The sequence below is a fragment of the Nerophis ophidion genome, linkage group LG14 (genome assembly GCF_033978795.1).
Source record: "Nerophis ophidion isolate RoL-2023_Sa linkage group LG14, RoL_Noph_v1.0, whole genome shotgun sequence".
In the NCBI taxonomy this organism is placed as follows: Eukaryota; Metazoa; Chordata; class Actinopteri; order Syngnathiformes; family Syngnathidae; genus Nerophis; species Nerophis ophidion.
Window position 1 is genome coordinate 39353611 of NC_084624.1, and position 27085 is coordinate 39380695.

Below are 27085 nucleotides of genomic sequence, written 5' to 3' on the forward strand. Positions count from 1 at the left end.
AGCTGCCAGATCCGGTCAGCCTCTCGGAGTGGAGGCAGAAAGAACATTGAGATGTGATGGTAAAACGTTTTAGAAACATGTGGCTATGAGCGCTGGAGTCATGAGTTGTCTGCTGCCGCTTGCAGAGATACGTGTCTCTGGAGATATGACTTATAGATAGATGCGTGTAGCCTTAAACACACTCCACAGGGACCGCCAGGTCTGTTCTGCCTTAGAACTTGAATAAAATGCTGGCTCTTTCCACAGTGCTGGTCATACATTGCCGTTGTGCTTAATGCCTGCAGTCCTGAAAAAGCCTGCTCACTGACTCTGCCTTTAGACCTAAGTCCTGTACATCACTGAAGGCCAATTCACAGCACTTTACATATACTTTTCTGGGGCTTATATTATCCAAATTATAGTATTACTATAACTTTTTACAATACAATATAGGTCATATTTGAATTTGAAACATAATTGTGTTTTTACTTATTTCCCAAAAATGTTTTTGACTTTTCAGTGAAGCTCTGCAAGGTTCTTTGAATGCTTTCAGGGTTTCCCCCTAGATTGCCAATGCACTTGTGGCAGTGGGGACGTGACTAGGGGCATGGTGGGGTGTGTTCAACAGGACTTTGTCACATAACTTCCACTATTGCCGCAGATGTAGAAGTTTTCTATAAAAAGGCTAACAAATGTTATAAATACATTTAAAAACAAATCTTTTAATTATTAAATAATCTGTGATGTTGGCACGTTGTGTAATTCGTAAATAAAAACAGAATACAATAATTTGCAAATCCTTTTCAACTTATATTCAATTGAATAGACCCCAAAGACCAGATATTTCATGTTCCAACTGAGAAACTTTTATTTTTTTTTGCAAATAATCATTATCTTAGAATTTAATTGCAGCAACACATAGCAAAAAAGTTGGCACAGGGGCCTTTTTACCACCATGTTATATCATATTTCCTTTTAACAACACTCTGTAAACGTTTGGGAACTGAGGAGACCAATTTTTGAAGCTTTTCAGGTGGAATTCTTTTCCATTCTTGCTTGATGTACAGCTTAAGTTCTTCAACAGTGCGGGGTCTGCGTTGTGGTATTTTAGGCTTCATTTTGCGCCACACATTTTCAGTGGGAGACAGGTCTGGACTACAGGCAGGTCAGTCTAGTACCCGCACTTTTTTACTATGAAACCACGCTGTTGTAACACGAGGCTTTGCATTGTCTTGTTGAAATAAGCAGGGGCGTCCATGATAACGTTGCTTGGACGTGAGAAACACAATTCAAATTCGAATTGATTTTTTCCCACACCCCTATTACATACTATACACACTGTATAGTTTGTATCCATTATTTCTTGAGTTAAAAGGGAACTGCACTTTTTTGGAATGTTGCCTATCGGCGTTACCGCAGGGAACACGATTTTTTGCTCTACCAGCATATGATGAAGCATATGTAGCACTTTGCTTCACTGGAATCATGGTGCGGGATGAGGAAAGGCGGTTGTGGTGTTTATTTTAATGTTAATATGCTTACAATGATATGCATAGTTATAGTTATAACATTTTTGTACACAAATTATACAATATATAGTCACAATGGAAAGTGGGGGGGTGTGCAAAATATATTTTTCTTCTTAGAGGGGGCGTAACATATATCCATTCATACAATGTATTACTTAATTTGTTTACACATAAAAAAACCTAATAATAATAATAATAATATACCAATAATATCAATAATAATAATAATAAATGCATGTATTGTACGAATGGGGAAAAGGTTAGTGTACCTCTTCTCCTCACACTAGTTCTGGCCATTCTGAGTCACAGCTTGTGCTCTCTCTTTAGGAATCTGCCAAGGTTTCAGACCTTAACCCCAATGCGAAAGCATGGGCCAACCACATGTTTAGCCTGGACCCCAGCGGGAGTGCTGACAACTCTAATGCGGCCTTGCAGCCATGGAAGGAAGGTTGCGAGAGTTCTGCCGATCCCGGCCCACAAGGTTAGCCTGCCATTTGTGTTGCCCATGATGTTTACTCGAGTACAGTGGTTTTTAACTGGTGGATCCATTTTCAGTGGGTTGCAGGTCTACATGACAGCAACATGGAACATTTAAATACAACAATTGTTGAATCTCTTTACCATCCTTAGCACTTTCGATGATTATTTTAAACAACTGTAGCACCACTACATGAAGTGGTGTATAAATGAGCTGATTACATGCGTAAAGATGTTCCATGCAGCTTTTTCCACATTGTTAATCCACAATCTTTGTCTCTTGTTGTTTCAGGCGATGAAGCTAATGTAGAAAAGGCTTTCAAGGATCCCTTGCTAACTGACCCAGATGAACCCCCACCGGCTCAAGTGATGTTGGCCCAGTCTCCCCCAGCGGCAGCCATCACCCTGGAGCACTCTGAGACGTCTTACCTAGAGTTCCCTGAGTCGGGGCTGCCTGCACCAACAGGTCGGCTAGTGAGGCAGAAGTTACAGGACATATTTTAGATTGTCATTTGACTTGCATGTTAAACATGACCTTCTGTGTTTCACAGTTAGTGAACCCCAGCCAGAGAATCCCCAGGAAGGTTTAAGAGAACACTTGAAGAAGACATTGGAATTTTGTCTTTCCCGGTGAGTCTTTTTGACATATTTTCTTCCCAATTTGCATTGCATTGTTATTTTGGTTAGCCTATTTTTCTGTCACACACATTCAAAGTCTAAGCAAACCTCCCCATGCTCCTTCTTGGTTCTTCAGGGAGAATTTGGCCAGTGACATATACCTCATCTCACAAATGGACAGCGACCAGTATGTGCCAATCGTGACGGTGGCCAACCTGGATCACATCAAAAAGCTTAGCACTGACGTGGAGCTGATTGTGGATATTCTTCGCTGTGAGTGTAACCGTGTGAGCTGAGCAAACATCACGTGACCTGTTAATGTTGATATCCTTCTCTTTTGCCCCCAGCTTTGCCATTGGTCCAGGTGGATGAGAAAGGGGAGAAGGTGCGACCCAATCAGAACCGCTGCATCGTGATCCTGAGAGAGGTTTCTGAGAGCACGCCCATAGAGGTCAGTGGACCTGCACGAAGGGATCACCCAGATGTGCATATGTTTTGTTGGTGCTTCAATCCATGCATTGATTTTCTCCTGTTCTGTTGCACAGGAAGTGGAGGCTCTTTTTAAAGGAGACAGCCTACCCAAGTTCATCAACTGTGAATTTGCCAATAACGACAACTGGTTCATCACCTTTGAGTCAGAAGCAGATGCACAACAGGTATAATTGTAAAAAAACACTTTATTTTCTGTCATTGACAAGTTCAGTCCCCATCACAGCATCAAACATTTCCTCTTTAATAAAAAGCTGAGAGCACTTGACTATTTTGTGAGCAAATTTCTTAAAGGGGTCACATTATGAACATTTTCTGCATTTAAAACACTTCCTTGTGGTCTACATAACATGTGATGATGGTTCTTTGGTCAAAATTTTGCATAGATTATGTATTATAGACCATCTTCAAAGCTACTTTCTAACCGTTTTTTCTTTTTGTGGCCGGTCTTATTTAGATGCCTCCATTTTGACTGCATGTTCTCCCCGTCAACCATGTTGTAGTTTTTACCACTTCCATATGGAGTATACTGACAGATAAGTTAGAACTATATACGCTACTTTTGCATTATAAATGGCTACATTGGAGGATGCATGTGCATGTATCAGCCAGTCTGCCCCTCAAATAGAGGATAGAGAAAATTAAGAAACTTGCTGAGTACTTCAGACTACTTGCGCAAAGCTCTTCAGATAAAACTTAACTATATATGGAGCTAACCACTGACGTCACCAATGGGGAAACACGTCACAAATTGGTCAAATTCCAAACGTTCCAAGGAGTTGTGAAAGAAGACACGATTGTTTTGATTTAAAAATGTTTGGGACTTTGTACAAATCCCAAATATACAAAAACTGGTACTTATGGTTTGTATTCAGTCACGGTACTTCTTTGTGAAAGTGAAAAACGATTGTCAACCAAGCCAAGATTGCTGTTGTGTAGCAAGCAGCGCGCAAACTCGAGCACGCAAGGGGCTAAGATCTTCCTGTAAAAGCAGATACGAGCAACAAATCAAACTATGCAATGGAAGAGATCCCTATACTTTGTCAAAAAACAACCTCTACACTTTGACATAGCATATATATATATATGTCTGTTGGTAACTTTGAATTAAAATTGACCAAAACCTTTTCTTGATGAAGGCTTATCAGTATCTCCGTGAGGAGGTGAAGACCTTTCAAGGGAAGCCTATCAAGGTGAGTTCTTTAAGGTATTGTTTCCTTTTCATAGTAGTAGTAGTAGTCATAGTGCTAGTGTGCTATACTGAATTATAAACTATAATGTGTGAAGAAAGGTTGATTGTAGTTTGTGATGGTGTTCCTATCTTGCAGGCAAGGATAAAGGCGAAAGCAATCGCTATCAACACTTTCATGCCAAAGAATGGTTACAGGCCAGTGGAGGTGAACCCATACGCTCAGCAACGCTACACGTCTTACTACATCCCACCCGTCTACAGCCCACAGCAGCAGTTCCCCCTGTACAGCCTTATCACTCCACAGGCCTGGTCGACCGCACCCAGTTTCATCGATCCCACACTGGTAAGAAGATGAAGAATCCGGACCACAACAGGGAGGCCAATGCTTTTATTGTAATTTGAAGGAAACTGCACTTTTTTTGGAGTTTTGCCTAACGTTCAAATCAATATGAGAGTCAAGAAGACAAACGTTTTTTTTTCGCTTTCTAACATGTAAAAAATGTTGTTGTTGTAGGTAGCTGGAAATGCAGGTAATGGAAGCAACATTTCTACCTCTAAATCACTTCAAAAATGCATTCAAAAACCGTCAACCATTTTTCATTAAAGTTCGTAACATGTATAATAACCAAGCTGCAACAACATTGTTATTGTAAGACCGAACACTGAAGAACTGTTTTTATAGCGCAGTTACACATTGCCATACTACAGTATTAGCCGTAAAAGCTAACTACGGCAACAGATAAGCGAGCTTCAACGTCGACACAAAACACGTTTGAGTTTGAATGCACAACACTGTGTTTGGACAATAACCTGTATTGACTGAAAAACATGAACAGCCATATTACGGTCTCTGAAAAGTATTAGCCAGCATTTCATGTTTTGTTTGTACACAGCTGAGAGCGTATGCAGTGTAGTTTTAATAACATTTAGCTTGACGTGCTGCGTGTATCATGGTCGATATATAGTGACTTACTCGATGGACGGTTGTTCGTCTGTTGGGTTTGGGTAAGGAATCCATCCATCCATCGATTTTCTGCCGCTTATTCCCTTTTGGAGTAGCGGGGGGCGCTGGTGCCTATCTCAGCTACAATCGGGCGGAAGGCGGGGTAAGCAATCCATTTATGTCCTATTTGCTTGTCTCCAAGTTCTACATTTATAGCGGTGTCGCTTTCACCTCACTCTCCCGGCTTCCGTCTGCCCCAACCTCTTTTTCGTGCTCCCTTCTATAAGCATCCTCAGTATCAAAAATACAAGGTTGTGAATCCTCATTTGACCAAAAATAGTTGGCTTTGTTGTCTGTTACCAAGTCTGCCATGATTAAAACACACACGCGTTTGATTCTGGAAGCAGGAACAAAATGTTGTTGCCAGAAGTCAGACGTGCGTTGCTGTGGAAAGAGAAATCCATGCGTGAAATAAATCAGATTAAATAAATGATTAAATGATCAAAAATACTGTATACATTGAACACATTACATATTGTTTTGAACATGTCGTTACTACATTATATCTATATACTTGCAGCGTGTACCTGTATATATGACATTTATGTAGGGTTTTGAAGTTGTTTTAGAGGAGTGCTTTGAAGGCTACAACGGTGACTTCCATTAGATACATTTTTCAAGCATTTTTTTATCATCTTTAAAATCCTTTATTAAAAAAAAAAAAAAAAAGACATGCGTGTTCTTGTCCCTCATAATGATTGTGAACGATAGGCAACATTTTTTAAAAAGTGCACTTCCCCTTTAAAATCATCAATGTTGTTTTCTGTTTTAATCAGGTTGCTCCATTTCACAACAGCCAGTTCATCAATGGATTTGCACCTTCTGCCGGTTTTAAGCCACCGACCACCCCCCTCACTGTTAGACATCATTCACCCAGGACCAGGTTGGTGCTCAACCATCTATAAAGTGAAGCATTTATATAGCACTTTTCTCTAGTGACTCAAAGTGCTTTACATAGTGAAACCCTTTATCTAATTTACATTTAAACCAGTGTGGGTGTCACTGGGAGCAGGTGGGTAAAGTATCTTGCCCAAGGACACAACGGCAGTGACTAGACTGGCTGGAGGCGGGGATCAAACTTGGAAATGTCAAGTTGTTGGCACGGGCGCATATCAACTGAGCCACGGTGCCCCACATACCACCAGACAAAAGAGAACTTTTGCATAAGAGAAGCGTGTGTAAATATTAAGGGTGTAATGATATTGTAGATACCTCGGTATGGCTGTTTTAAGTCTTCATAATAATACCGTGACGGTATCAAACAAAAACTTGATGTATAGTTATTTTCTGGTGTTTTAGTGTTGGCCGGGTCTGAAAATAAACATCTCCCATCTTCTACGCTGCGTGGGCCCGACAAAGTGATAGATGTGAAACGGTGTTAGCAATAAGTAAAGTGTGTTCATGATGGATGAGAGGAATTGTTTTTTTTGGACATTTCCAGAAAAAATCCTCAATCTATCCATAATTGTTTGAGTGGTTGAATCCCCACCTAGTGCCAACTTCGTCGTGTCCGTTGTGTCCTGAGCAAGACACTTCACCCTTACTCCTGATGGGTGCTGGTTAGCGCCTTGCATGGCAGCTCCTGCCATCAGTGTGTGAATGGGTGAATGTGGAAGTAGTCTCAAAGCGCTTTGAGTACCTTGAAGGTAGAAAAGCGCTATACAAGTACAACCCATTTACCATTTATGTTGCTAACAAACACAAACAACCCCTGCTGAAAACATTACCTCTTTGGCGGAGGTAAGAAAGTTTGCGTTCTGCAAGGCAAAGGGCGCCACTTGGTTTGTCTCGAGCATTTCCAAGGCGACAGAGTAATAAGCCAGTCACACTTAACCACATTGAGAAATCACCAAAAAAACACTGTACAAGTAAACTGAAAAGCTACTTGATAAATCCTCAATCCATCCGTCAATCCATTTTTCACTGCTTGTCTTTCTTGACGTTGCGGGGGGACTGGAGCCTATCCAGCTGTACTCAGGTGGAAGGCATCGTACACACTGGACAAGTCACCATCTGGTAAACTGTCAGCCAGAAAATATACTTTAAGCCAGCAAGGCCAAAAATCAGTTTGTAAGGAGTTTACATTATTAAAAGTAAAATTGTTATTTAGCTTTTCTGAGAAACAGTGTTTTCAAACTGATGTAAACATGTCCACTGTGGAGGACACTGCTTCTCATGAAGTAAAACTTGAAAGACACTAATGTTTGTCTGATCTTGAATGGGATTGTGCTGAAAATTGTAATTTTCCTGAAGGAACTCTCCTGACGGAATAAATAAAGTACTATCTAATCTAATCTAATCTAATCTAAAGTGAACTTTGTTGTTTTACACTGGATGTTTACATTGACACAACTGTAAGTTTGTTTATAAATATTTCCTTTGAACAGTGGTTGTTCCTGCACTTAAAATGAGACTGGGCGATATAGCAAAAAAATTATCACGATTAATTTTTTCATATCATCCGATCTCGAGTAGTATTACAATTTATTTTTATTTTTTTTATGAAAGGTGCATTGTCCCCTGCAAGATTATACAAACTACCGTTGCATTTCTGCTGTTTACTACTGCAGTGTTTTGTAATTTCCGCCATGTTTCTATGTGGTAATATATGCTAAAAGCTGACCACTGTCATTTTATGCATATCTGTGATTGCGTTTTCTAGAGGTGCAATGGCACATGTAACCCATGCTACGGTCTGTACCTCGGTTTTAGGGCAAAAGTTTTGCTTCTTTCTCAGTATGTTTTGTGGGAGTAAAGATAACTGATTTTAACTGTTTTAATGACATTCGGACTTATCTTAAATCAACAACGGAGCAGCATCTCTTCATCCGTGGCTCACTAGTGCATCAACAATGCTGGAAATGTGTCCCATGATAAACCGTCCGACCAGAACTCTAATAACTAAAGTTCCTTGGGTGAATTATGTAAACCCACTACACCGGTTGATTTTAAGTCGAGTCAGAGTTTATTGTCAATCACACCATGCAACAGTACATTACACAGCAGACTGAAATTGTGTTTCTCCCATACTCCAATGTGCAATATTAAAACAAGAGGAAAATAATATCTAGATTAAACATAGGACATAGATATTTAACAGATAATCAAATGACAGACAGTGAGCTTACAGTTTTTCAAACTATCATACTGTTCAAGAATATAGTCAGGATGAGGTATTTTGCTGTAGTGGAATACAACATGCAACATGGCAAAAGTGCAAAGCGAGTTCATAGCGAGTCTACTGACACAAAGCTTAGAACTTCTGGCTACTTTACATTAGAAAATGCAACTGTGGAGGATGATGGCCCCATAACAAGAGAAAAAGAAGTTTATCGACTACGGTCATGCACAAATTTTTAGAACTTATGCAGATCCCTAATACAGATCAGCATTACCAAAAGGTAAGAAAAGTTGGTTTTGCATAATATTGCAAAACAAAACGTCAGATATGTCTGCTAATGGGTGCCATTTAGCGGTCCTTGTACACATACCATAATAATACTCGTATGTCTGACTACGGTAGCAATCTATCAAGCAGTGCGGCTTCATAGCTTACCAAAGTAGTACTAAAACATTTTTACAGATTTTTGAGCGCCGTGTGTAATGTTCTATTTTCTCAATGGAACATTTAAAGTTTTGGCGTTTACTGGCGTCTTATTGTGGTCTACACATATCTCTTATGTGTGACTACCATTTACTGGTCACACGTAGTATCTATACACCATGTACCAAATTTATTGCTTCAAGGTTGTTAAGCACAAACATAATTATTCCGTACATTAGGCGCACCGGCTTATAAGGTGCACTGTTGATTTTTGAGATAATGAAAAGATTTTAAGTGCGCCTTATAGTCCGAAAAATACGGTAAATGTATTCTTCAATTACTTGTATACATCAGTGCTTCTAACCTGTGGTTTGGCTAACAGCAAGCGGTGATCCAGATTGTGGAGTTTTTAAAAAAAAAAACCTAACTACTGTATCTTATATTGAATACATTATATTTAATAGATTCCTTAAAGTGCAGTATGAATTTGAGGTCCTGTAAAATAATTTGTACCAACACACAAAACAAGTTTAATGATTACTTCAGGAACAAAATGTTTTTTTATCCACAAACTCAAATATTTGAACACAAAATGCTTGCAAATATTTTTTAGTACATTTTATATCAGAGAAGTTGAATCTTTACATCCATTTTCTACCGCTTATTCCCTTTTGGGATCGCGGGGGGCGCTGGCGCCTATCTCAGCTACAGTCGGGCGGAAGGCGGGGTACACCCTGGACAAGTCGCCACCTCATCGCAGGGCCAACACAGATAGACAACATTCACACTCACATTCACACACTAGGGCCAATTTTTAGTGTTGCCAATCAACTTATCCCCAGGTGCATGTCTTTGGAAGTGGGAGGAAGCCGGAGTACCCGGAGGGAACCCACGCATTCACGGGGAGAACATGCAAACTCCACACAGAAAGATCCCGAGCCTGGATTTGAACCCAGGTCTGCAGGACCTTCGTATTGTGAGGCAGACGCACTAACCCCTCTGCCACCGTGAAGCCCATCTTTACAAACACATAAACAAAAAGTCTGATTCAAAAATATTCAGATATAAAAATGCCTTTTTTTGATAAAAAATAGTGGATGTGTTAATTCTCCTAATCAGGACCAAAACTAGTTCCGTCACAAAGACATTCTGTGCATGCTTGCCAGTCCATATTCAGGGCAGGGTTACTGGTAAGCCGCAGTGAGACTATAAACTCTGTCACTAAAGTCGCTGCTCCTTCTCAATGTTATGTTTCAACTTCTATGCGCATGTTAGACATTTCTTTATTTTGTTCTTCTGGCCTGCACTTCCAGTTGTGTAAGGAAGAAGGGGCAAATTGATTGAACATTAATTTGGCTGTGACGAGCCTGACTTTCCTGACGGGATGGTCGCACACACACACACACACACACACACGTACACAAACATTTTCACACAAACACACGCAAACATACACTTAACACATACACACACCAACATGGTCAATAAAGGCAAATTGTTGCGTGTAGGATTATACCAAGCAGCGTTGCTTCTCTACTGCTTACGACTGGGGTATTCAGACATTTCCACCATGTTTGATCGAGGAAATATGCTAACATCTGATCAGCGTGATCGAACTCAAATTAATTATGATCATCGATCACGATCTTATAATTGCCCAGCCCTAACTTGAAATATATGTTTGCTGTAATGTTTGCTGTAATAAATATGATTAAAACATTTTAGCATTATGTTTGTGTTCAAATAGAGTATGTCTCTTTATCCTAAACATTCATTCTACTTTATTTTACACACTATGGCATTTTTTTGGACATATACCACAATAATATTGTACAGTGGCTTTAACATTGTGATAGTATCGTACCATGAGATTTAGATATTGTTATATCTCTAGTAATAAACATGTTACAAAAACAATGAAAGCACTACAATGTTCCACGCAGGAATCACACTAAACCTCACCTGAGGCCGGCCGGCCCCGCAGCAGACCGCACGGGGCTCCTGGACAGCCCAAGCGTCTTCCCTAGCTTCCCCAGCGATAGGCTGAATGGGGTCCGCAGCAGCCCACCCACACGCTTCCCCACAAGCCAGCCCAGAACCAGGTTACCTACTGCCACCACCTTTCCCCGCAGAGAGACTGTTGGCACGGGCCGAGTGTCCGAGTTCACCACCACAGAATACTCCTCCCTGGTAATGGGTCGAGGAAGGTACGATGATAGATTTCAGATGTCTTTCTTCTTTCTTTTCTATTGCAGTTAATGTATTGTAGATTGTTATATATGGAATGATTTTTCCCTAAAGATTTTCATTAACTGCAACATGAGTTTATAAATGTAATCATTCCTTTTTTTAACATGTGTCTGCTCGTAGGAAAAAGAGGGATGAAAAGTTTACAGTAAGTACTTCTTAGAATTATTTCTACTCTAATGTGATTATTAAAGTGCTCATGTCGATAAGCACTCAACAATGTTAAAGTGACTTGTGTGTGTGTGTGTGTGATAGCGACTGACGCCTCAATCGCCACCGCCACCGCCGCCGCCTCCTAAACCTCCATCCCCGAGCTTTGAGTTGGGTCTGTCCAGTTTTCCACCTTTGCCTGGAGCGGCTGGCCAGCTGAAGACAGATGACATCTTTGACAACCGGCTGGTCAGCAGTGTCATCACCCCGCCTGCCAAGGTCGACATCAGACTGTTATTATGCAAATATTACTTATAACAAATTACAGTAAGTGAAATTACTGTATCTGTCTTACAGAATGTGAGCATTGACTCTAGCCCTGGAGGAGCCCCTTCTTCATTATGTCCCAAAGAACCTCCTTGGCCCCCGTCGTCGTCGTCATCCCCTCCCTCTTCCCCCTCCTCTTGCTTGCCCTCTCTGATGCCCACAAGCTTCATACCCTCACTGACCACACCCACCTCGACTTGGACCCCGACAGTCTGCCCTCCACCGCCTCCCTCCATCCCAGCAGCGTAAGACACTTTCTATACTGTGTTTTATGCTTATTGTTACTGTATATTTTTTTCAACCATGCATTTTCTACTGCTTGTCCCTCTCGGGATTGTATACTATATTATAATTGCCCTGCAGAGAGAATAAATGTTAATCTCAATACTTTGTGTGTCTTGGAGCGCGCATGTGTTACAACTGTTATGTGTTATTTATTATTATGTCTAATTACCGTTACTATGCAGTCTTGACAGTCAATTGCATTTTTCCTCCCATGTGACTTTTTAGTTTGAATGTTTCCTGTTGTGGGTTTTACTTCAGAGAAGTGAGGATGACTGAGGTGAAGCTGAAGGAGGTGCAGCTGTCTGCGGAGCGTGTTCCTGGTACTCTGTGCACCGCCAGCAAGTCGGTGCAAGTCAATGGTGCTGCCACGGTCAGTTCAGTGTTCAGAAATACATGTTTTCCTTCTACATAGGGATGTTTCGACATGAACATTTCTTAGCCCTGTTATCTTTATCACGGTATTGTTGAAAATAGGACTGCAGCTATCAATAATTTTGGTTGATTAAATGAGATGAAACCCACTTTATAGTCTCAGTGCGTATTCTAGAGAAAATACTTGAAATAGACAGATTGTTTTGCTTGCACATCAACATTGAAGTTGTACTTTTAGAATGTGTGCATTGATAATAACTAAAGTATCACACACACCACACACCACTGTTTTCATGTGTGCTCTGTTGCAGCGGCTGTGTGGGAGATATGTCTGGATATTTATACGTTTTGAGCAGTCCTTGCGGACACCAATTTTATAAATTTTTATTAGTAAAATGCGTTAAACGATAAATCGTAAAAACAGAATAGAAATCAAAGCTTTTTTGTCATCGGACTAATTGATTTAATGGTGTTGAAAGTATGCACAAGTTTTATATTTTAAATCTTAATGTGTCTGCTAACTTAACTTTTAATATTGTTTATACCTCACAAATTGATGATTAGCCTCGCTGGCTTTAAATATATTTTCCCTTGGCGTGGTGTGCCGTCTGTTGGAACGGTTGAGAGGATTGTGGCACGCTTTTCTTCCTTCACCAAAGAGGTTTTGTTTTCAACAGAGTTTATTTGTCTAATCATGTTACGGTCCTGTGTCGTGGTCTAATCAAAGGGACGCGTAACATAAAGATAGACATTTTGAACTTACTTGTTCTTGATGGTTGATTTAAAAAAGGAATGTTACTACAAATTATAGTGTCCCTCATACAGCAAGTTATGGCAACTTTCGCGGGTGCACGGTGATACGCTGGGCTGGCAATCCGAGAGGGAGTCTCCTAAACTCCTCTGTGCGCTTTTGGGAGATGTAGTTCACTTTAGGCCGAGACGATTATGGCAAAAATAATAGTCCGCGATTATCTTGATTGAAATTGTAATCACGATTAATTACACAAGAATTCATTAATTTTAAAACGAGTGTTTATTGTACCACCAAAACGTAATAAAAACAACAACCTGGATATGAATTTGTAACGAATAAAATTACAACAAGTAAAATAACGAGCAATAAAAATATATTTAAAAAGAAATTGTGATATAAAAAACACAAAATTCAGCTTTCTTGTTTGTTTTTAAATCAGTTTTTTGCCTTTTACACTTGTTTTACCATCATAGTGTGCTTTTTGTGTAAAATAAAATTTGATAAAATGTTTGATTAAATGCAAATATCCTCAGATTTATTGTTGGATTTAGGGCTGTGCGGTATACACAGTATGATGGTAGAAACGGTATAAATTTGGTTACCGTAGAGATTTGCGCTCTACCGTAAACCACACCGGTCTCTGTGAAATTGGCCGTAAGCTTAGCAGAGATGAAGGAGCTGGTCAAAAAAATGCTGCTACGTCTTTGATTTGGACATGGTTTGGTTTTAAAAAGTCAGATGTTGAGCAGAAAAAAGTCATTAAAATTACTTTATACAATCCCAGGACTGGGCTGAAAGTAGTAATGGTTTAAGTTTATTTCAAACCTGCATACAATTACAACATGGTACATCACAATCTCCAGTTTCCAACTATTTTCAACATGTCAAAAGGCAATTAATTGAATGGTAAAAAAAAATGAACTCAATAACTTCCCGTCGACAATAAATTGCTACGTCTGTCCATGTTGCTTTTCTTCGACTGCGGCTGTATCCTGATGTAAAATAATTATCATCGAGTTTGTGGCCATTAGAAGGCCTATTTTTTAGACCAGTTGATCTGCCGTTTCTTTTCTTTTTGTCCTATGTCCCACTCTCCCTTGTGGAGGGGTTCCGGTCTAGGGACTCTCGCTGCTGTGTTGGATCCGCTTTGGACTGGACTATCGCGACTGTGTTGGACCCATTATGGATTGGACTTTCACAGTATCATGTTAGACCCGCTCGACATCCATTGCTTTCGTATTCTCCAAGTTTCTTAGTCATCATTGTCACCGACGTCCCACTGGGTGTGAGTTTTCCTTTCCCTTATGTGGGCCTACCGAGGATGTCGTAGTGTTGTGGTTTGTGCAGCCCTTTGAGACACTAGGGATTTAGGGCTATAAAAGTAAACATTGATTGACTGATTGATTGATTTTAAGAGGATATGCATTTCTCTAGCATGTTTTAAAGAGATAGCATCTTAAAAAAGTGACTTCTGGGTCCAGTTGCGACCACTGGTTATACATACATTAATGCTACATCAATGATGTTGTTCACAACAACACATTCAGATGAAATGTGTTGTGGGTGTATGGATCGTTGTCGCTAGCTTTAGCTTTGTCGTTAAGTCGCTGTTTTAAGTGGCCGTCTCTTGTCCACATGCAAACGCATACTTTTGTCTTGAAAAAAACGCAAACTTTTGCAAACGCTGGCCAAAGTGTAGAGTTCCAAAACTCTCCGCTTAGTGTATGCGTGTATACAGCACATACGAAGCTTGTGATGACGCGTAGGTTGTGTGCTGTAATTTCCAAAGCTCAACACTGCCTTGCTGGCTTTAATCACTACAAGAGGACTTACTGTATGTTTAAACATAAACATGAATAAAAAAGACACTTTAAAATGGGCTTTGCGACACTCCTGCCAGCGCTAATGCCAGCTATTTGGATACAATCGCTGTCGAAAGGCGCAACGTTACCTCATGTTTTAGTCCTTTTTTCCCCGACAGATCATAAAGTTAAATTACGTGTGTTGCTTCCTTTTGTGTAGATGGAGCCGTGCATTCGCCTAAAAAGCGACCAAGGAACAACAAAAAACATGATGTAGCCTCCTCCTTCTAGTGTGTACTGATGTTAAAGAGTATTCACTTCATTACACATGTACTATATCAAGGATTAAATGTTTTATAATTCCACAAGAGTTTTGCAGCGGCGCACGTACGTCCGTGCATTTTATATAGGCATTTAAACATGCAAAAGGGTTTCCTTGGCTCGTTAGTGCATGCTGATTTTAGAAATAATGTACACTTCACTGCAAATATAATATATCACCGTGTTGCTAAACATGTTATAATTCTATAAGTGTTGGGTTTCAGCAGCACAGGCCTGCACGTGCGCTTTAATATTATTCTTTAAGTGTTGAGTTTCAGCAGCACAGGCGTGCATGTGCTTTAAAACTTTGGGGGAGAAAAAAAAAAGATACATAAAGATCCTAGGGCTCTGTGTACATGCAGGCTGGTTTTAAAGATAAGATACATCTCATTGTAGGTGTAGTATATCAAAATAAACATAACAGAAGTGTAATTCCACTGAGTCAGCTGTTGCTTTTTTCAGGCTTCTGATTGGACAAACTGTGCATGACAGCAGGTGTATGCGTTTGTGTGTAGACACAGTTTTGAAACTATACTTATGTGGATGGAGGTCGTTTTAACCTTAAATATGAGTTTTTGAAACTCTTCGTGTTTGTGTGAACATAGCCTAAGTCGTACGTCAGCAGCCAAGAGGAGCTGTTATTACCTGTTCTGAAATGTGTTAGTAATTTATATACTAAAGAATGTTACGGAAATTGTGTTGAATTGAGAATCAATTCTGAATTGAATCCTTACCCCAAGAATCGGGATTGAATGGAATTGGGAAGTACCCACAGATTCCTGCCTCTTAATACGTACATCCGTCAGAAATGTTACTGTGGTTTATCATTATACCGGTAATCGTTACATCCCTACTTTGACAGTGATCACTGTAATCGTTTTTTGTTGACTGGAAAGTCAAGTGACTACCGTGTGTTTTTGGTGTCAGGAGCAGAGGAAGCCTTCTTACGCTGAGATCTGCCAGCGAGCAAAGGAGATGGCCACATTGACGCAGCCACCGACCCCCAAGGAGACCAAGCCAGCAGGCGAGGAGAGGAAGTGCCCTGAAGCCGCTGTCCCAACAGGGGAGGTCAAGGCTAGAGAGACATGCCCCCCACCTTCCTCTAAACCTGGATCAGCTGCTGTTGCCACAGGGAGACCCCCACGGGAGACCCGGAGGCCAACTGGGCGCTGGGCCTCACCACCCCCACACCTAGGGAAGACCCCCAGCAAAGATTTCCACCACACCCCTCCCAAGTCTCCACTGTAGGGCGACTCCTTGCCTCTTGCCTAGAGTACCCACCCGCTTCACTGCATAGATGTGTTCAAAAACAGGAATGCATCAGGGCTACTCCATTCTTCCTTCTTTCCACACTCTACAGCTTCACACAAGCATTCTGGATCAGGGCTTGCAGACAAAAAGCACTTTACTGTGCATGTAAAGCACCCTCACCTTCTTTTTATTCTATTTATTTGCTTTTTCTATTTTCTTTTTAATTAGGATTTTTAGTTACGTTCAGTGTCTTTTTCTTATCTCATTATTGGCTCAAAAATTCCCTGTGACGGGATGACTCCAAGCAGCAGTACCAGGGCATTGTCGATGATGGCAACAGATGCGAAATTGTTTGCTAGTGATGGTCCTTGTCTCGGCTGAGATGTTTTTTTTACACGTGGTTATGTCCATATGCAAGATTGAACATCTAAATGCAATCAGAATGAGACTCCGGATTGTTTGGCCTATTTTGTTGGAGATTTTGTAAGCCAGTGGAGTTCTGTTAAGCATCTCTGCTAGTTTCTTCTCTTGGCATGGTCAGCATTGTTGGCATGGTTCATGACGTGAGCTTAATTGCTACAGTCGACCATAACCTCTTGGGTACATAGCATAAGGATCTTCTTTAGTGTGGGATGAAGGTGACGATGATGAAGAAAAGGAGAAAGTGAACGCTTACTGCTCACAATATTTAGGCAAAAGAAGGGGGCGGGGCTAGATGTGTTTTTGTGACAGTTGAGCAGCAGGATGTTTGTTTTCACAAAGGAAAATATTCAGGATGATAATTTTGGAGGATGAGTCCGAAGGAGAAGTCAAGCTAAAGAAGGGGTCATGTGATGTCTTTTTGTGAGCCAGTATGCACCTTTTTTTTTTTTAATAAACACTGTTGCTGACCATGTTTAGTCATTCCTCTGGGGGAGGATGTTGAAGCTTTTCTTAGTTTTTTTTAGACAGGAATTTGAAGGTAGAGTGGCATTTATCATTAAAATGGTGTTTCTGGAAAGTAGCAGAGGACGAAAGTGCCCCTGAGAGGTCGCAATGACCAATGAACATCTTGCATGTGAGGTTTGCGGGCAGAGCTCGAGGTCAGCGGGCATGAGGGAAGCTGAGCGCTCTGTGGAGTGTAGTAGCCTCTGGCACACGCCGCATGTGTGCTTCCAACCATTGCAAATGTACATAAGACAAACATTCAGCCAGTTTCCCTCCCTTGCGTTAGTTGAGAAAAGTCGTCGCCCCTCAAAAGAAAACCACTGTACTGATGAAACACCACACGGGATGGCGCTTGTCCCGCCAACGTCTTCCTGCCGCGTGAAGCATTGTGGGTAATTCCGCTGGGGAAGCGATGAGGGAAAAGTTTTGATTTGGATTGTTTTTCTTTTTGAAGGACTGAAATGCACTTGGATGGCTGAATTCTTTGCGTATGGCTTATTGATGAAGCAGTGCGGTTCCTTTAGGTCTCCACACAAAACACACGTAGAAGAGTTCCATCCAGTGTTTGAGAAACTTGAATTTTATTTAAACTTGAAAAATGACTTTGCCTTAACTTTTATACAAGACGAGCATAGAGTTTATCCCCCGACACTAAAGACGATGATTTAGTGACGAGTCTTACAAAAACCAGAGTTCACAAAAAAAATCTATCAGCGTTTTTCTTTCCTTCACCCATTTTTGTATAATGTGAAAAAAAGAATAGTTTGGATGGTTATTTTTGTTTAGGGGGCGTAAATGAAACCTTGTAAATGCAAAAGGAGTCAATACTGTATTAAATATATGCACTTTGAGGTGTGTGCTTTGCTTGTACAGTTGTAAATAATCAGAAAAGATATAAGAGGTACGGTACCTTCAAAATGACCATTATAAAAAAAAAAAAAAAATCTATTGATCTTGTTGAGCTATTAATGTCACTATGGAGCTGGACGTAGGATTTAAAAAATACTTCATGTTGTTTTTTTCTAATTGGACTTTGTGTGGACTATGTTGAACACCTTGTACGGTTTTTTGTTGTTTCATTCCATTATGTCGCTCCTCCCGTCGTCGTCGTCCTGGTCAACACAGTGGCTTCATTCTTGTTTACATGAGGACAACACGTCTATCACTTCTTTGTCCACGCGAGACTTTTCATTTGGTCACAGGTGCCCGTAAACATGACAAACAGCCAAAAAAACAAACATTATTGTAACGTCCTCAACTGCTTCATTTGAGTGAGAGAAGATCTCTACATATGTGTTGGCTTAGCATAAAGACAAGAAACTATTTCATTTGCACACATTTTGTGACTTTATGTTCCAGTCAACGCTAAGCATTTGTCTCTTTGTTAACTTATAGCTTTAGCTGTTTGGCGGCGGTCAAAGGTTGAAAGACAAACCCTTTCTAGTCTTTATGCTGAGCTAAGCCAAGGCCATGGGAGCTCGACCATGCATGTTCCTCGAGCCCAGTCCAAATGTCATTGTCTGTCATACATTTTGTTCTGAGGTCATGTGACCCATAAACCACATATGAAGCACAGACAATAAGCCTTCATGGAATGTTGATCTTCTCTCTCGCCTCCCGATGTGTCTATTGGATTGTTCATTTGTTGCCTCTGTGGACAAGAAACTGACTCTTGGCAGAGGTTTCAAAAGCATTTGACCACAAGAGAACGCCCAGTGGTAGTGTCATGTGTACATACAGCCTTTGCTTGCTGCAGGGGCGGGAACTGCTGATTGACTCATTGACACTTTCCCTGGATTGGATGGGACTGGAACTTTCTGGGCCTGAACTGTGAATGTGTGCACGTGTGGACTAACCTAAGCACTCTGCCACAAAGATGGCCGCCATGTCTCTCCTTGGCTTACAGGACAAGCCTACATATCGCCCCCTTGTGGCCCGTTTTGACAGTGCCAGTGAACTTTGATTTGAAATGCAAAAACCCGAGGAATGCACAAAGACTGACTGGAACAAGACTCGGTTCTATCTACTCACTGTGGTTTAACCCATTAGCGCTAACATACACGCTACGCTAGCAGCTGTGGACAATCGTTGACTGCATCAGGGCCCGCCTAACGCCAATGTGGGGACGCTTTAGTTTTTTGTTACCATTGACCTTTTTCTTCCATTAGAGACTGGAATCAAGCGTTTGTGTCGGCTATAGATAATTTAAGTTACTCTTGTGTCATGATGTTCAATTGTCTCATTTGGAGGAAAAAAAAAACATGTAGCTTACTGAAAAAAATAAACATTTAGGCACTGTTGAGGAGACAAGTGTGTCCTTCAAAATTTGTGCAGTGATTTTCTATTTCCAACTGTTAATGGATTAAAAAAAAAAAAAGATGGTATTTGCATGACTCAACAAGGGCTGTGAAATTCAACAAGTTAATGTGGGATTAATCACAAAAAATGATCGAATTTGTAATGTATCAACACAGATTAGGCACTCAATATATATTGAATACACATGCGGTTTACCTTAACCACAGGGTTACCGGAAAGGCGGCAGGTGTTTTTAAGTGATTAGGTTGGGGGGTCAGGAACCCGCGCCTTTTAAGCGCCACCCTAGTGGCTCCCTGGAGCATTTTTAAAAAAGGATTGAAAACAAAAAAATACATTTTTTGTTTTAGTATGGTTTTTGTTTGAGTACAAACATGACACAAACCTTCCCAATTGTTAGAAAGTCCACTGTTTAATATGTATGTGTGTATGCTTCACTGATGACAGTATTTGGTAAACACCGTTTTGTCCTACTAATTTTGGGGGTTCTTGAACTCACCTTTGTGTGGACTGTGATGCAACATTTTGTTTACATGTAAAATCTTCCACTTCTCCTTTGTCTCATTTGTCCACCAAACGTTTTATACTGTGCACGAATGCACAAAGGTGCGCTTTGTTGATGTTATTGAGTTGTTTGAGTGCTAATCCGGCATATTTGGCAAGTGCATGACTGCAAGATAATCAATGCTAAAATGCTATTTAGACTAGCTGTGTGTACATATTGCATCATTATGCCTCATTTTTTGATAGTAGGCTAATATAGACACGTGTTTCTTTCATTATAACACTTATATAAGACTTTTAAAGTTATTTTGATAGTAGGCGAATATAGACACGTCATGTGTTGCCTTCATTATAACACTTCTATAAGACTTTTAAAGTAATTTTGATAGTTGGCTAATATAACTAACACAGACACTTACGTCATGTGTTGCCTTCAATATAAGACTTGTATATTTAATTTTTCTTGGCTCCAGACAGATTTTTTTGTATTTTTGGTATTTTCAACATTTTGGGTTGCTGACCCCTGGATGAGGTCAATGTGAAGACGAATGAGAGGACTTTGGCTTTTGTGCTCTGTGGCAAATTTAGCTAAAAGATGATGCCTGATGGGACTTGAGATAACACTGTCAGCAAGTGTTTTCAGTTATAACATTTTTCTGTATGACTTTCTAACCTAATTGCAGTTGTGTCAAAATACTGGGGTCTCAAAGTAAATTAAGTTATGCAAGAGATGTGATTTTTGTAATGAGTAGTCACATCTCAAAAGTGTAATTCAACTGAAGAAATTAATAATTTGACTGCATTAGTCTCAATCGATCTCATTGAGAGAGACTCCTGCGACCCCATAAGGGACAAGTGGTAGCAAATTGGATGGCGGGATAGTTTCAACCTTTGTTACACATCTCCTTTTTTTTACCACAAGGGGGCGTCATTGTCCACCGTTGGTTATAAAGTTTGACAGTTATTTAAAAAAATGACTGAAATACCGGTAATAATAAAAAAAACTTCTCCCACATTTATCCACCAGGGGGAACCAGAGAATAAACAGCTGCTGTCTAAACTTGTAAACATAAAGATGACGTAAACTGCAAGGAAATATTGGGTTCACTTTCAAGAAACGTTTCTTTAAACTCCTGAACAAAGCATTCTTTTTGTATTTTTGTGATGATCTCTACATGTATTCAAAATGCATGATGGTGACATTTGGACGTAGCCAAGTGGATTATTTAGAAACAATAAAAAGTAAATGGAACCTGTCAGGCGTGTAAAGTTAGCTGTAGTTAGAACCATACCCGGAAAGCACAGAGGCGTCTTTTTATAGTTGTGTGTACGTTAGGCTGCAGCGTAAACTTTGGTCTTATTTTGTTAGCTGAAACACCGGAAGTTGCTGCCTCACAACTTTGCGAACTTGATGACTCCAGGAGGCGAGCAAAGCAGCGTTGCTGCAGCATTCAAGCATCGAGGATTGGACTCTTTTTTTGGGGTGTATTTTCGAGAGAATTTGACGAAAGACAAAAGCAACCCAACGAGGCTCCAGAAGCACATTTAAGGTGCCTGACGACGACGGCGGAATGGCGGACCGGGACCCAGCGTCAATACCCGTGGAGGTTCGGGCGAAACTGGCCGAGCTGGAGTTGGAGTTATCCGAAGGTGAGTGCCCGAATTCGCCCGCCGAACTTGGTGGTTCTGCTCGGCCTTCTTCGTCTCTGTGGCTCGGTTGGTTGGAGAAGGTCCAGAGGTGAAAGGTCAAGTTGAAGTTGTCTTGGAGGAGAGGTTTTGATGAAACATTACATCCTGAGTGGGGTGATCCAGTTTAAGGATATTAACCACACATTTGAGTAGAAATGAGATTGAAAGTATGTTTTTTTTTTTTTTTTGGAGCAGAATGCTGCACCAACTGACGAAATGAACATTAAAACAAATTCTTACGTGCACTGATTGAAGAGTGACGCCACATTTCAACTTCCTGTCATCAAGTTTTCAAAGCATTTGAGCTGGCACTATTCGTGGAAGCTTTTCACGCCACATAAACGTCATCCAACAAGATAGAATAGAATAGAATAAACTTTATTGTCATATTTGCATATAACGAGATTAAAGACTCCAATGTAAGGTGCGGTTGTGGGAACAAATATGGGGCAAAGTAAATAACACAAGAGGTAATAAAGGAAAAACTAACAATTGAAATAAACAGACTACTATCCAATAAAAATAACAAGCAATCCTGTACAATATACAAAACACTTTAAAAATACAAAATACTGTACAATATACAGAATAAGAGAGACAAGATGTCCAGCTTGATATGTTGTAGATCAAGGGTAGGGAACCTATGGCTCTAGAGCCAGATGAAGCTCTTTTGATGACTACATATGGCTCTCAGATCATTATATTTATATAGCGCTTTTCTCTAGTGACTTAAAGCGCTTTACAAAGTGACACCCAATATCTAAGTTACATTTAAACCAGTGTGGGTGGCACTGGGGGCAGGTGTGTAAAGTGTCTTGCCCCAGGACACAACGGCAGTGACTTGGATGGCGGAAGCGGGAATCGAACCTGGAACCCTCAGGTTGCTAGCACGGCCACTTTCCTAACCGAGCTAGGCCGAGTAACCGTGTAATACTCGTCCATATGAGTAGGTGGCAGTCGGTAGCTAATTGCTTTGTGGATGTGGGAAACAGCGGGAGGCAGGGTGCAGGTAAAAAGTTGTTTAATGCTTAAACCAGGGGTAGGGAACCTATGGCTCTAGAGCCAGATGACTGCACCTGGCTCTCAGATCAATCTTAGCTGACATTGTTTAACACGATAAGTAATGAATAATTCCGCTGGTAATCACAGTTTCAAAAATAACGTTCAAATCATAAAACATTCTCATGCATTTTAATCCAACCATCCGTTTTCTACCGCACCTGTTCACGATGTCGCATTAATGGTAAGAAGTATTATATTTATTATTGGTTAACTTTTAGAATAACAATGTTGTTAAAAAAAATAAGAGACTTATTATTCTCTACAAATGTTGGTCATACTTAAAAATACACAAATTTAGTTGTATTCAGTGTTGAAAAATGTTATATGGCTCCTACGGAAATACATTTTGAAATATTTGTCTTTCATGGCTCTCTCAGCCAAAAAGGTTCCCGACCCCTGTTGTAGATAGTCTAATTTATTTGTGTACACTCATGACAATTTCATGCCTCACTAAGAGAAGCTTTATACTGAGATTTCAATGGAAGCATTCAACCAGAAGAACTTTTTAGGCCTAAAGAGGAAGAACCGCCTTGGTGGTCTTGGTTGGGTAAATTTCTTCTACAGTGTTTCTGGTACTTGACTTCGTGTCAAACGAGGCAAAACAAAAGTGCATTCAATGAAGTTTTGTAAAAGAGCCTTCCTCTTGGAAAGAACCCTCCAGCAGCTTCCTCGTGACGACCTCCATCACGTTGCGGCGTCTCTCAGTAGCATCTCAGCAGGCGGCGTTCATATTGATTTTCCCATCAAGCTCTTCTTCCTTTCGTGGATACGTCACGTCGTTGGTAGCGTGGTGTCGTATTTCAGCTCCATCCCCGCAAAAACATTCCATCAGCTGATTCCTGAAGCTGAAGGAAACTGGTTAACGGGAGAGGGGAGGCATGGGGGTTATAAAAGATGACATACATTCCAGCACCTTCCTTCCTTTTAGTGCCGCTGCATATAAACAAGCATGGAAATGGGGTCACATGACCCGCTGCATTATTTACTTGCTGAGCTTCAAGCCCCCCTGCAGACTTTGACCTCATTTCTCATTTCCACGCATCATCTGTCCTGGGGTGGCAGAGCTTCATCTTCATCTTTTTGTCTTCCTCACCTCATTGTGACATGAAGTAGACATGTGTGAATGGTCCAACTGGATCATAAATGTCTAAAGAGTTGTGACAGGTGACACCGCTTTTTGTCTTCAACAACGTCCATTATGGGGTCCTGTACATGAGGCCACCCTAGATCCCGACTGTTACCATGGAGACGTCATTCCTTCTCCTCCGCCTTGCAGTGACTTTGAATGTCCACAGGTTTTTACCAAGTAACACCTGCTGCCATCTTGGATTCCCCCGGGTGATGGATACTGACGTGACCCAATGTTAAGTGAGAGTAGACGTCGCTGACATTTGCAGATTTCTGTATTAAGGCAAGGCATCCCCCCTCCAGCCTTCAATAAACACAGACCGATGATGACAAACGTGGGCAAACCCTCACCAACATCATCATCCCAACATTCTCATCACTTCAGGTTGATCAATATTCTCAATCATCATTCTCGCAATCATTGTTAGAATTGATATTCTTGTCATTATCCTCATTTAACATTCTCAGTATTGTCCTTCCATCAACGTCATCCCACTTACTGTAGAATTCTCTTCAACATTATCCTAATTAACGTTTTCATCTTCGTTATTTTCTCGTAATCACAATTCAGATTAACGTGATCGTTTTCATCTTTATCCTAATCAACATTCCCATCATCGTCAACATCTTCACAAATAACATTCTCATCTTCATTTTCATCATCCCAATTAGCATTCTCATATTAACATTCACATCATTATTATTCTCTTCTAAAATAATAAGGCCTATTGGTTAGAGTGTCCAACCTGAGATGGGTAGGTCGTGAGTTCAAACCCCGGCCGAGTCATACCAAAGACGGAAATTTTAGTTTTTGGTCCGGCCCTCACTGACTTGGGACCATTGCAAAATTATGTGCGTCCCAAAGTCACCAGCCTTGGCGTCACTATAGACAGCGATTTTAAACTAGACAAACAAGTCAATGGCGTTTTAAAATCGTGTTTTTATCACCTTCGTCTTTTAGTAAAGGTTAAACCGTTTTTATCTTTTAACTTTTTTGAACAAGTCATGCATGCTTTTATTTCAAGTCGCCTGGACTACTGCAATGCACTTTATGCTGGCATTAGCCAAAAAGCTCTCTCCCGGTTGCAGTTAGTCCAGAACGCGGCAGCACGACTTTTAACAGGGGCCAGGAAACGCCAGCATATAACCCCAATTCTTCAGAGTTTGCACCGGCTCCCTGTTCATTTTAGAATTGATTTTAAAACATTGCTGTTTGTTTTTAAATCTTTACATGGACTGGCACCTCGATATATCTCGGACCTTATCCAAATTTACATTCCTGCGCACGCTCTGAGGTCCGAGAGCCAGCTCCAGCTTGTGGTGCCCAAGACCAGACTTAAGACCAGGGGAGACAGGGCCTTCTCTGTGGTCGGCCCTAAGCTCTGGAACACTCTGCCGCTCCATGTTCAAACTGCTTCCACAGTGGAGTGTTTTAAGTCTCGTCTTAAGACCCACTTTTATTCTTTGGCTTTTAACACTACGTGAGTTGTGTGGTCCTCTGTCCTCTGTTGTCCTCTGTGTTTTTTATACACTTTGATTTCTATTTTACTGTTTTAATTGATTTTACCCTTTAAAATAGTTTTTAATCATATTTGTTCTTATATTGTTTTTATTGGTTTTATATTTATTTATTTTTTGTTTTTATTCAGTCATTGGTGGAGCGTAATATATATATATATATATATATACTTTTTTAAAATTTTATTTTATTTATTTATTTATTTTTTTTTAAATTGTTTTTAACATGGCTGTGCAGCACTTTGGAAACGTTATTGTTGTTTAAATGTGCTATATAAATAAAGTGGATTGATTGATTGACTATAAAAATGGGAGCCATTGCTTCCCTGCTGCTTGGCACTCAGCATCAAGGGTTGGAATTGGGGGTTAAATCACCTTAAATGATTCCCGGGCGCTGCACCGCTGCTAAGCACTGCTCCCCTCACTTCCCAGGGAGTGATCAAGGAGATGGGTCAAATGCAGAGGACACATTTCCCCACACATAGTGTGGGTGTGACAATCATTGGTACTTTAACTTTAACTTCATTCTTAAAATTTTCACTCGATTAACATTCTCATCATCATTCTCATTAACATCCTATTTAACGTTGTCAATGTCTTCCCAATTAACATTCTCACCAACATTTTTCTTTGTTGTCATCCTAATTAACATTCTCATCAACATCGTTGTTCTCATCATCACTGTTGTCATCGATATCATCCCAATAAAAATTCTTATAATTTCCTACATCAGCCTAATCAACCCTCTTATCGACATCTTTTTTCTCATTACCCTTCTCATTAACATCATCCTAATTAACACTCATCACTCTCAAAAAAACTCAACCTAATTAACATTCTTAGCAACATCTTAATTGTCATATTAATATTCTCATCTTTATTATTCTCTTCATTCTTAAAATGTTCACTCAATTAACATTCTCATCATACTCATGAACATCATCCTATTTAACGTCATCATCGTCAAGGTCTTCCCAATTAACATTCTCACCAACTTTTCTCTTTGTTGTCATCCTAATTAACATTCTCATCAAGATCATCGTTGTCATCATTTTTGTCATAGATGTCATCCTAATGAACGTTCTCATCATTTTCATGAACATCAACCTAATTAATCCACTTATCGACATCTTCTTTCTCATTACCCTTCTCATTAACATCATCCTAATAACACTCATCATCACTCTCATAAAACTCAACTTAATTAACATTCTTAGGAACATCATCGATCCATCCATTTTCTACCGCTTGTCCCGTTCAGGGTCGCGGAGGGGTGCTGGAGCCTATCTCAGTTGAATTCGGGCGGAAGGCAGGGGGTACATCGTAGACCAGGCCCGGGCAATTATTTTGACTCGGGGGGCCAAATTTAAAGACAAAAATGTGTCTGGGGGCCAGTATATCTATGTATGTATGTATGTATACACAAAATCTGCTGTACAGTATGTGTGCTTGGGTCCTATTTTTAAGAAAAATTAAACAAAACCTCACAATAATGTCTGATTGAATGCTAAAACGTTATGACAGACCGCCTTGACCACATTTTTTTACTGAGTAAAACACCCTGAATGTACATTAAAACAAATAATGTGGGATTTACAATA

At 40.3% G+C, this 27085-nt stretch overlaps 2 protein-coding genes across 4 annotated transcripts in view; both read left to right on the top strand.

Annotated features, from left to right (window-relative positions):
- Positions 1-19592, top strand: part of LOC133568664 (la-related protein 4B-like) — a 38567-nt gene extending 18975 nt beyond the window's left edge. For 2 of the 3 annotated variants that reach the window (XM_061920734.1, XM_061920735.1), the window contains exons 3-17: positions 1836-1989; positions 2278-2451; positions 2537-2615; positions 2740-2876; positions 2951-3054; positions 3149-3259; positions 4232-4285; positions 4421-4627; positions 6064-6170; positions 10775-11038; positions 11202-11226; positions 11334-11507; positions 11586-11800; positions 12099-12210; positions 16017-19592. In XM_061920734.1, the coding sequence (XP_061776718.1) occupies positions 1836-1989; positions 2278-2451; positions 2537-2615; positions 2740-2876; positions 2951-3054; positions 3149-3259; positions 4232-4285; positions 4421-4627; positions 6064-6170; positions 10775-11038; positions 11202-11226; positions 11334-11507; positions 11586-11800; positions 12099-12210; positions 16017-16337 (2238 nt within the window). In that variant the 3' untranslated portion in view covers positions 16338-19592. The remainder of the gene's footprint in view (positions 1-1835; positions 1990-2277; positions 2452-2536; positions 2616-2739; positions 2877-2950; positions 3055-3148; positions 3260-4231; positions 4286-4420; positions 4628-6063; positions 6171-10774; positions 11039-11201; positions 11227-11333; positions 11508-11585; positions 11801-12098; positions 12211-16016) is intronic. The other variant, XM_061920736.1, reaches the window with a different exon arrangement.
- A 1898-nt stretch (positions 19593-21490) lies between these two features.
- The window catches only part of LOC133568963 (disco-interacting protein 2 homolog C-like), a 66697-nt gene continuing 61102 nt past the window's right edge, over positions 21491-27085 (top strand). Inside the window, exon 1 of the mRNA XM_061921135.1 lies at positions 21491-21737. Coding sequence (XP_061777119.1) covers positions 21659-21737 — 79 coding nt within the window. The 5' untranslated portion in view covers positions 21491-21658. The remainder of the gene's footprint in view (positions 21738-27085) is intronic.